The 10,871-nt window shown below is 59.1% G+C and overlaps 2 protein-coding genes across 2 annotated transcripts; one reads left to right on the forward strand and one right to left on the reverse strand.

Annotated features, from left to right (window-relative positions):
• The first annotated feature begins 1,153 nt into the window (after positions 1-1,153).
• On the forward strand, positions 1,154-6,577 carry CDT1 (chromatin licensing and DNA replication factor 1). The gene is made up of 10 exons (XM_083370216.1): positions 1,154-1,484; positions 2,034-2,183; positions 2,503-2,717; positions 2,857-3,051; positions 3,372-3,517; positions 3,820-3,905; positions 4,010-4,198; positions 4,316-4,447; positions 4,893-5,094; positions 6,047-6,577. Exons 1-10 carry the CDS (start codon positions 1,173-1,175, stop codon positions 6,208-6,210), a joined length of 1,791 nt encoding a protein of 596 aa, XP_083226342.1. The 5' UTR covers positions 1,154-1,172; the 3' UTR covers positions 6,211-6,577.
• Positions 6,578-6,804: 227 nt separating this feature from the next.
• On the reverse strand, positions 6,805-10,451 carry APRT (adenine phosphoribosyltransferase). The gene is made up of 5 exons (XM_083370571.1): positions 10,292-10,451; positions 9,671-9,774; positions 9,020-9,153; positions 8,676-8,754; positions 6,805-7,576 (listed from the first exon to the last, which is right to left on the reverse strand). The coding sequence occupies exons 1-5, from the start codon at positions 10,378-10,380 to the stop codon at positions 7,434-7,436; spliced, it is 549 nt and encodes a 182-aa protein (XP_083226697.1). The 5' UTR covers positions 10,381-10,451; the 3' UTR covers positions 6,805-7,433.
• Positions 10,452-10,871: the final 420 nt, after the last annotated feature.

Consider the following 10,871-nt stretch of genomic DNA (forward strand, 5'->3'; position numbering starts at 1 on the left):
AACCCCCTGCCTAAGTTCCCACGTGCGAGCCCAGCACGCGTGCTAAGAAGAAAGCGGTTCGTTCATCCGCAGCAGCAGTCCTCAAATGCTCCCATTGCTGTTCTTTGTCACCGGGAAAGGAGTGCTTTTCCGCCGGGCCTTTCCTGGAGGTTCCCTCGGACTCACCTTCCAGACGAAGGCAAGCCCCCCCCCCCCGCCTTAGGAGCCCCCGTCGTGCTGGGGGCAAAGATCCCCCTTTCTTTGCGCGATTTCCTCGAGGTTGGGAAGGGCCCCCCCTGCATGCCCTGCGTGGGGAGCTGCCTCCCCTGCTACCCTAACGCCTGCAGGTGAAACGTCCCCCCCGGAGTCAGTCTGGCCTTACCTGGAATCCAGGCCGGCCTCCTCGCTCCCGGCCGCAGAAGCTCCGGAGGCCCCAGCGCGCTGCGCCGCCTCGGCCGGGATCCCGCCGGGTCGCCGCAGCCATCCCCGCCGGCCCCGGCGTGACTAGCGAGCGGCCCCGGCGCCTCCTCGGAAGTCAGTCCTGGAGCGGAGTTCCCTGACGCGCGTTCAGAGGCTCTTCTGCAAAGGCCTCCAGAGTGACACACGGGTTAACATTCTGAACTGAACCCAAAACTAACAGACCAGCATCAGGCCGTTCGTGTGAACCAGGCCTGAGGCAGGCTACTTGGGAAGCGCAGTTACTGTACGGGGAAGCGGGCATAAGTGTCCCATCGGCCCCTTCCAGGGTCCCGCCCGAGGGCCCGGGGAGGGCGCCCCTTGGCTCCAGAGGCCTGAGGCGGGGGCGCTGACCCGCGATAGGACCGTCTGAACCCGGCCTCCTCCTTGAACCAGACAAACAAGCTGCAGAGAACCAGGCAAGGCGAAGGCGAAGGCGCTGAGGCGACTCCCCCCGTTGCCCCGAGCCCGAATGTGAGCGGCGGTCCCTCGGCAGCGGCTGAACCGTCCCCCGAGCTTTCCCCCTAAGGCCGGCCGGGCGGGCGGGCAAGCGCGACTCATCCCCGCGGCCTCCCCGAGAGGCGAGCAGCGCACCCGCGGGGGGGGGGTCTGGCAGGGGCGAGGCGGCGGCGCCTTTAAGAGCGCGGCGCGGGAAAAGGGGGGGGCGGGGCTTAGCGGGCCCGGGAAAGGGCTACATTGTAGCGCCGGGCGAGGGATCCGCGCGGGCGGCGAGATAGATGGCGCAGCTCCGCCTGACCCGCTTCTTCCCGCTGAGCAAGGCCGGGCCGGGGGCGCCGCGGGGCGCCAAGCGGCGGAAAGGGGGAGCCGGGGCGGCGGGGCAGCCGGGCGGCGACGGGGCCGGGCCTGAGCAGGAGCCGCGGTTGGCTCCGCCGGGGACCCCGCTCGGCTCCGGACCCCCGCCGGCCGGGCCGCGCAGCAGGAAGAGGCGCCGGTCGGAGCCCGAGCTGGAAGCGGAGCCGGGCCCCGCCGCGCCGCACCGCCGCCCGTCCGGAGGCGGCGCCCGGAAGAGGCTCCTGATGCCCGAGCAGGTGAGTGCCCCCCCGGAGCCTCTTATTCCGGGGCTCCCTTGATCCGGATTAACGGCCTGCCGCCTTGCTGCGAATGCGGGACCGGCTGCCGGGATCCGAGCCGCGATCTGGGCTGGACGGTGCCCGGATGGGGCTGCCCCCGAGGGGCGCTGTGGACGCGGCCATTTTGAGCCCGGTCCGACTGGAGCGCGGGGGGGGTGTCGCCACATGTTGCCCCGCAGCTGCTTCAAACAAAGGCCTCTGCCCGGGCTAACGCTTGGTTGCGTGAACGGAAACAGCCCCCTCCCCATCTTGCCAATTTGCCCAACTTTTCCAGGCTGTCTGCTGCCAGCCCACGAGAGAGCGGCATAATTTTTATTTATTAAATTTTTATGCCTCCCGTCTTCCCTACCAAGGGACTCTGGCGGCTGCCTCCACTTCTCGGCTTCACCCCATCTCAGCTAATGGCATCGGCCAGATTTGCTTGACTGCCTGGACTCTGGCACATAGGGAGGGGCAGAACCCCAAGGGTTGACTGGTTGGGGGTCCAAATGTCTGCTTCTGTTTCAGGTCTCTGCTTGCCCCACCTGCCCTGCAGCTCTGGGGCCTCCCAGCCCCTCCGCCCTGGATAAGGAAGCGAAGGAGTTGGTGAATGAGGTTCTCTCGCCGCGCTTGAAGTTGGGGGGAACCTCAGTGGCTGCAGCCAGTCCGGAGCAGGAGGTGAGTCTTAGATAGCAGGTCTGGCTGGGGAGTTCTGGGAGTTGAAGTCCACAGGTCTTAAAGTTGCCAAAGCTGGATACCGGCGTTATAGGATAGAGCTGAGCTAAACGTCATCACTGCCAGTCCTGCTCACCATACCTTTCCCCATCTTTGTGTCCTGGCCAGCCTTCCTCCCCCCACCTCCTAACGCAGCTTCACACCTCGCCTCCAGGCAGGGGTTTTGCCAGGGGGTGGGGGCACTGCTTCACTGCACAATCCCAGCCCAGCAAAAAGGGAGGAGGGGGCAGCCACCTTGCTGAGATCTCCACCTTCTGGGCAGGATGCGTCCCCAAAGCAACTCCTGGAGCTGAGGGGCCGTCTGGGCAAGATCCATAGTCTGGCGCAGAAGATCAAGGGGGGAGCCGCCAACCTGGAATCTGTTGGCAACCTAAAGAGCCGACTGGAACGGGCCCGGTTGCTGGAATCCAAGATCCGCCAGGGGAAGCTCTCCCCCAAGGAGAAAAGAAAGGATCTAGAATCCACAGCCGAGACCAGGTGGGGAAATTGCTCTGTCCATCCTGAATCGGGGCTGGAGCTGGGTCACTGGCACGACTGGATCACCTGAGAGGAGGTCTGATTCAGTTGGCCAGATTGAGAAGCCCACCATGTGAAGCCTCTCTCCCCTCCTGGCTAGTGAGAAGGTGCCGGCCTACCAGCGCTTCCACACCCTCGCGCAAGACGTGCCCCCTGGTCTTCTCCTGCCGTACAAATACAAGGTGCTGGCTGAGATGTTCCGCAGCACGGACACCATCGTGGCAATGATATTCAACCGCTCGGAAGCGGTCACCTTTGCCAAGGTCAAGCAGGGCGTGCAGGACATGATGCGCAAGTGAGTTTCCTTTCAGGTGCTCGATGGGACGGACCTCTGGGCACCCGTGCAAGCATGGCTTTAGACCAAGGGTGTCCAACCTTGGCCATTCAAGACTTGTGGACTTCAGCTCCCAGCAGGGCTGGCTGGGGAATTCTGGGAAGTAAAGTCCTCAAATCTTAAAGTGGTGACGGTTGGACACCCGTGCTTTGAACCCAAGACCGGAGCTTTCCGTGGGGCTTATGTGAGGACACAGCTTCCCATCCATGCAGGGCTCGCTCGGCTTGGTCGTGATCTTCCGAAAGCTGACATTGCCCACTCATCCGCTTCCTGTCTTGTAGGCGCTTTGAAGAACAGCACCTGGGACAGATAAAAACGGTGTACCCAGGTTCTTACGTTCTGCGCCAAGAGAGAAACATCCCTACCTTCGGTGGACCAGGCAAGCGAGGCACCTACCAGCTGACTGTCGAACCAGGGCTGGGAGCAGGTGGGTCTGGGCAGGAGGCCACCTGCATCATATGGAAGCCTCTGAAAACCAAGGAAACGTTGCCCTGCTTCACAAACCCAAGTTAAGCGTGTTGTGTGAACTTAGTCTTGCTATTTGTCTGCAGTGATTTCTGGCCTTTTTCTTCCTGCAAGAAAGGCGGGGTTTTTTGCCCCAGCTCCTGTTAGCAAATGACCTGCTGATGTCTGTCTGAATGCCACCACCTTCCTTGCTTTCCTAAAGCGTGCGGGACTGGGGCGGGGGCTAAGCGGAGGGATGGTCCTGATTCCTCCTCTTACTCCCAGGGGAGAAGCTGACTGCTTCTCTGCTGATGGAACGCCGGGGCATCTTCTGCAAGAACTTGACGGCCATGGTCAAGGAGCACCACAAGGCAAGCACTTCTGGGGGGCTGCTTGGCACCCCTTCCCCCCCTCCCTGCAGAGCAGGAATGTGGCATTTCCCGCATCTTGAGACTCGTGCTTGGCCTCCCGCTAGGCGTTCCTGGCTTCTCTGGACCCTCCGATGGTGATAGCGGAGGATGAGCTGACCCGCTGGCACCCTCGCTTCCGGGTAGATGAGGTGCCTGATGTTGTGCCCGCTGAGCTGCCCCAGCCTCCCCAGGTGGACAGGGTCACCACTGCGCAAGAAGTGCTGGCCAAGGCACAAGGCATGCTGACGCCTAAGGTACGGCCTGGGGGGGGTGGGGGGGCCGGCAATCTTGCCCCAGATTGATCTGCACACCACAAGCCTTTGCAAATAATTTGTAAAAAGAGCGCCTGCATTTTGGGCCTCCCCAAACAGATGGAAAAGGCGTTAACCAACCTGGCCCTAAGGACGGCAGGCACCAGCCCCTCCACCCCGCAGCCTCCTCACCCAGCTGTGCCCGGAACCCCCAACAGCCTGAAAGGCGTCTCACAGTCCTTAGTAGAAAGGGTGAGTTTCCCCACTGCTCCAGCTGTGGCTGCTGCCGTGCAGGGCACTGCCAGCTTCCCAGGGTACATCTTGACCTGTCCGAGGTCCGGCACCTTCAACTAAGCTTGTAACTTGTGCCTCTGGGGGTGAGAGGACAGGCCCTTTCTCAGCTCCCCCCAGCCCACCGGTAGAAGTTGTTGGCCATGGCCACACCTATTCTACAGGACAGGTTTTCCCAACCATGGGCAACTTTTAAGACCATGGTTGTGGGGGGTGGGGGGAATTCTGGGAGTTGAAGTCCAGAGCTCTTCAAAGCTGCCAAGGTAGAGAAAACCCGCTACAGAAGAAAACCAAAGCTGGGTACCTCCAAGCAGGAGACTTGCCTGGAACCAGATGCCCAAAGCTGGAATTGGAGCCGCTGTGCCAAAGCCTGAGGCTGCCCCCTCACCCACCTTCCCCCCCCCAGGTCAGGGCCAAGGAGGCTCAGAAGCTGCAGGCGCTGATGACCCGGAGCCCCCAGCAGGAGCAGCGGCTGGCGATGCTGACCCGTCTGCCCGAGATGGCACGCGTCCTGCGCAACATCTTTGTGGCTGAAAAGAAGCAGGCTCTCTCCATGGAGGCGGCATGCCGGCGGATGATGGACAGCTACCCGGCTCCCATGCCCATGGGTAAGGTGGGCGGCCCTGGGGCGGGGGAAGGGAGGAGGCCACCTGCTGCCCTTTGGCAACTGGGCCTTTGTTGTTGTTAGCTGCGAAGTCGTGTCTGACCCATTGCGACCCCATGGACAACGTTCCTCCAGGCCTTCCTGTCCTCCACCATCTTCTGGAGTCCATTTAGGCTCGCACCTCCTGCTTCAGTGACTCCATCCAGCCACCTCATTCTATGTCGTCCCCTTCTTCTATTGCCCTCGATCTTTCCCAGCATGAGGCTCTTCTCCAGTGAGTCCTTCCTTCTCATTAGGTGGCCAAAGCATTTGAGTTTCAACTTCAGGATCTGGCCTTCCAAAGAGCAGTCAGGGTGGATCTCCTCTAGGACTGACCGGTTTGATCGCCTTACAGTCCGAGGGACTCGCAGGAGTCTTCTCCAGCACCAGAGTTCAAAGGCCTCCATTCTTTGGCGCTCGGCCTTTCTTATGCTCCAACTTTCACTAGGCCTAGTTACTCAGTAACCACAAAGCCCAGGTGACTCGGCAACCCCAGCAGAAGAACCAGTTCAGGAGAGCCTGAGCTGTGAGGTCTGCCGAGCAACAAGTCCTCTCCCAAGCCTTAACAACCGGCCACGTCTTGACGTCCACAAATCCCAGCCACGTCGGTCACAAGTCCTAAAAGTTGCCATCTAGCGCAGCTCTGCATTGGCTTTAGTGCAGGGTGGTTTTCAGGCGGTTTCCAAAGATTCGGCTGGAAGAAGCGGGCACAGATTTGACGGGCAAAAGAGCTGCTGTCCTGTGAGCTGAGATTTCAGCCCTTCCCTGCTGCTTCTCCTGGAAGAGGGCCTAGAGCCCCCACCCTCCAGCAGTGGCTCCCCGGGGGTTTGGGAAGACCCCTGGACACAAGTGATGGCCCTCAAACCCGGCAGGCCTCTGATGTTGACCCCCCTTTCTCCTCTCCCCCCCCCCCGCAGGAGAGATGGAAAAACACCTCCAGCTCTTCGCAGAGCTCCTGCCCGATTGGCTCCGCATCCTTCCCGTTCGCCAAGAGAGCTACCTGAAGCTGGACAAGGCCGTGGACCTCAGCACTGTGGCCGAGAGGCTGACTGCAAGAAAGCGGGAAGAGGAGACGCTCTGATTTTTTTTTGGTGGGGGGGGGAGGAAGACCCCCAAAAATGGACTTCCTTGGGGGAGCACACCTTCTTCTCTTTGTTCTGAACAGATTTTCTCTCCAACGGAAAACTCGCAAGCTTTTTGGCAGAGCCACAACAGGAGGGTGGGCATTACATGATTCAACGAGCCACTTTTTTAAGGCACAAAACATTCTTGTCTCGAGAAGTTTGGAAAAGATGTGGCTGCTTTTCCAGGAAGGGGGGGGGAGGTTGGATCCCACCTCCTGTCCATGAGAGCAAAGAAGGACGATTTTTTTTTCTTTTAAAGAAAAGCTTGTTCTGTCTTGAAATGCGATTTGTATATGAAACTTGGCATTAAACTCCTTACTTGAAGCTGGAGAAGCATTTCTCTACCCCCTCCGCTCCGAGTGCCAGCAGAAGCCCAAGGCTGGCTCCAGAGCAGCCCCCCCCCCAGCATCTCTAAATCACACACCTCCCCTTGAGCAGTTCTGCTTTAGCCCCCTCGGCACGTTTGGCCCCAGAAGAGCAGACTTGTGAGCCGCAGGCCCTTGAGGAGCCCCATCAGGGCCAGGTACAAGAGCAGTGTCTTGAATAGCAAATAGTTTTACAGAAGTGTTTTATTTGTTCCAGCAATTTCAAGGGTAGCGAGATAAGGAGCTTTCTAGTCACAACATAATTCTACCCTTGCAGGGGAGCAAGGAGGAAGACGCATGTCCTCACCTACCAAGTAATCCAAATTATGCGAACAGACATGTTTAGCCTCTACTCTAGCTGGCCTTATCCAAGTGGAATAGCCAGGAACATTCACAGGGCTGATGTGGGGTTCAGAGTGAAATCAAGGTCAAATCGTTTTGTGGTTGGGTTGCTCAAGACCCAGCAAACGGGCTTTCTGGAGGCCGTGGATCGGTCCTATTTCCCTCTAGTTTCTGGAAGGGAACACACTAATGCACATGGGAATTCACACCATCATCCTTAGGAACAGATCCACACATGCCCCAGCTATAACCAGCGGGGCTCTGCTGCCAAAGATCTTTGGCTGCCCTTGTTCAGGTTTCAAATTGTATTTAAAATACTCGGCGTGCCATGTTAAGGAACTACACCCAGCACTTTCCGGATTGCTCAAGGTTTGGCCAACGTGCAAGGAAGTGGCAGGAACCCCACCCACCCCAGAAAGTTCAGGACTCGGAAATAGGACGGTGGAGCCAAGTTGCAGGGGGAACTAAATGCATCAGTGGTATTGCAACAGCGAGTAGAGGGGAAAGGGCTTCAGGGCCTCTACACCTTTGAGGAAGGACAGCTCAGTGAGTACCAGGCAGTCCAAGATGTCGGCCTGGAGCTTCGTCATCAGCTCGCAGGCGGCCCGCATGGTACCTGGGAGGGAGGGAGGGAAAGGAGCCATTAGGGGGACCAAGAGGACGGTGGAAAAATAATACGGTAAATTTAGGCCCTGCCTTTCCTTAGGAATCCAAGGTCTCCCTGTTCCCAGCTGAGTGCCTTTGCCACACACACCCCTATGTGGCCGTATGGATTCGATGCCACCCTTCTCTACCAGTTGTGGGGGAGAGACTCGAAGGATCCTGCCCCACTTGTGGGCTTGCAATGGGGAACAGAAGGCTGGAAGTGTTAAACCTCTCATCTGATCCAGTACTTAAGCACTGGGAACAATACCTTGCGAAGAGCAACCTCTTCTTTTGCTATAAAAATGAACTTTAAAAAGGAGGCGGTAATTGCCATGCAAAACCACAGCCTGAATTCACCCCCCCCACCCCCTCCTCCTGCACTCCTGGGAAATCCCCGTGTTTCCCCCTCCGGCCCGCCACAAGGCACAAAATGTTCTACAGCAGCAAAAGTTGCCATTTGTCTTGAAACAGAATTCAAAAGTTGCAAGAGTTGTCCTGGTGTTGCAAGGAGCCCAGCTAACGTGCCAAAGACAGCTCACGTTTGGCACATAAGCGCATCGGTTTTTACAAAGGGGAGTTCTTATTAAGCGAGATGGTAAGACAGGATTTAAATAAAGGGAGGGTGGGTGGGAGAGAGGAGATGGGAGGAGGAGGCCACTCTTGAAGAAAACCCCACTGGACACCACCTGAGCTGCGTCAATAAAATAGAGTTAATTCTCAACTTGGGACCAGAATTTGTTGCCGAGCAAGGTGGGGATTAAGTGAATTGCACTCGATTTTATGATCTTTTTTGCCACAGTTATTGTGAATTGCACTGTGATCGTTGAGTGAATCCAGCTTCCCCCAATGACTTTGGTAATTCCTGAAATGAAGGGACTCTCGAAGTCGCCTGCCCAACGTTTCTCAACTTGCAGGCTGAAAGCCCTGGAGGCTGGGGGTGGTGGGAGATATGGTGCGCTTGTTTGTGGAATGCTGCCCAGCACTGAAAAAACCAAAGCCCCCCACTCCCCAGCTTGGGATAAAAAAAGCCCACTGCTAACTCCTTCCCTGCTCGGACAGCCACCGCTTACCTCCCGTCGCAAGTAGATCATCCACTATTATGACTTTCTGTCCTGGCTCCACCGCGTCCTTCTGGACTTCCAGTTCAGCCTGCAGGAAGGAGAACGACTGGGCTTTCATCCTAATCCCACAGGTCGCCCTTGGCAGGCTGTGAGCGGGTGAGTCAAGTGTCACTACAGAATAGCAGAGTTGGAAGGGACCTTGGAGGTCTTCTAGACCCAGCCCCCTGCTCAAGCCCATACCATTTCAGACATACGGTTGTCCAAACTCTTCTAAAAAACCTCCCGTTGGAACACCCACAACTTTGCTGCTTTTCATTCCCAGAAGCAACTTTGTCGGAGCAGCGCAAACTTACCTTGCCATATTCCAGTGCGTAGGACATGGATTCGGTGGGTCCCGGGAGCTTCCCTTTCTTGCGGATGAGCAGGAATCCAACCCCCAACCGCTGAGCCAAAACTGGCCCAAACAGGAAGCCGCGAGAATCGAGGCCTGGCAGAGCAGAGCAAAGAAGGGTGACCCCAGAGGGAAAGTCCATCAGGAGGTCTGGGGGGAGGGGGTCTTTACAAGCAGCAGGTGAGGGAACACACCTGTGCCTGGGGGGAAGATGGTCAAACAAGCTACTGCCTGCCTGTTCCATAGAAACTTGGCACAATGAGGAGAAAGCTAAGTTCAGACTTTCTTTGGAGCGGATGGGGAAGTTTTGGGGGAAAAGACTCACTTCTCTGTCCTTGGTGAGCTTCTCCAAGGAAGACAGAAACGGGACAATGCAGATCCGTAAAAAGAGCATTATGCCCCCAACGAAAACTAAGACACTAACCTAGCACTAAGTTTTTTGAGAACTAGCCGTCATCAAATTGCAAGAAGAGGGGACCGTTTGTAGGCAGAGCCTCAGATGCTGGGCTCTTTCCAGAGAGGAGAAGGGGGCCTCAGTCTTTACCAAACATGTCCCACCCCAAAGCTCCACAACCGAGGGGGAGGCCTCTCTCTCTCTCTCTCTGTGACTCACCTGCAATGAAGTCGAACTCCTTGTGGGAGGCCCTAATATGGGATTCCAGCAGGTCGATGGCCGCTTTGAACGCCACGGGGTCCTTCAGCATGGGGCTGATGTCCCTGGGGAGGGGGAAGGAAAGGATGGGGAGGGGCGCCACAAGGCTGCGCTTCTCTACCATTCAAGGTGTGGGTGGCAGGGGGAGGGAAGGGCCTGCTTTACCCGGGGCTGCCCTGGGAGACTGGCCAGGAGCCTGGTTTGTTCATCGCGTCGGCGGGGGGAGGGGGGAGAAACTGCTCGGAGTCCCCCTTTCCGGAATTCCTTCCTCCCCGGAGTTTGACCTTCCCGACAACGGGAAGCCACGTAGCCCCGGAAGGGCCAGCGGGGGCGCCCAGAGGCTCGACTCCCTAATCCCTCCCAAGAAGCGCACTCTTTCCTGGGGATTCCTCCTCCGCCCGTCGCGCGGGAGAGCCCGGCGGACGGGGACCGGCCAGCTGAGCGATGGCAGAGCCCGCAGCCGCCGCGCGGGAGTCCCGCTTTCGGAGTTGCAGGGCAGGCGCGATTGCCTCGCCCGGTTCCCCTCCGCTTGAGCCGGCCCGGGCAAAGGGCGTTCCAGGCGCTCCGTCCGCGGCCCCTTACCGGAAGATGATCCCGGGCGACGGAAAGTCCGGGAAATCCCGGATCCGTTCGCGGACCAGGCGCCGCTTCTGCTCGTCCTCGGAGCTCATGGCGAAAAGGGCCGAGCTTCCTCCGCGGGAGCAACGCGCATGCGCGGGAGCGGGGAGGGCCGGCCAGGGAAGAGGGGCGGGGCTCTCGGGCCGCCCCGCCCCCCCGCAGGAGAGGAGCCGCCGTGCCGGGAGCCCCCCCGGGCTGGGTCCAGCTGCCGGGGGGGCGCTCCCTCCCTCCCTCCCTCCCAGGCGGGCGTCGAACCGGCCGGCCAAAGGGTGGCGCCGCGTCCCTCGCTGCCTCCCCGGGCATCGCCTCCCGGAGGCTCAGCCCCCCGACCCGCCTTCGCTGGGCGTCCGGGCTTCCGAGGCAGCAGCTCTGCCCCGAAGGTTTTCTCCCTGGAGGAGGCTCTGCTTCTCGGTCAACTCCCGCAGGTCTTGGGTGAGAAGGGGAGCGCTTCCCAGCCTTTGGGAAAAGCCCTGGGAGGAGGAGGGAGCCTCTCCAGCGACGCCGCTCTGCCTCTCCTCCCAGCCCGGAGTCAGAGTCGGAGTTT

This window comes from Vipera ursinii (genome assembly GCF_947247035.1).
Source record: "Vipera ursinii genome assembly, chromosome: 10".
In the NCBI taxonomy this organism is placed as follows: Eukaryota; Metazoa; Chordata; class Lepidosauria; order Squamata; family Viperidae; genus Vipera; species Vipera ursinii.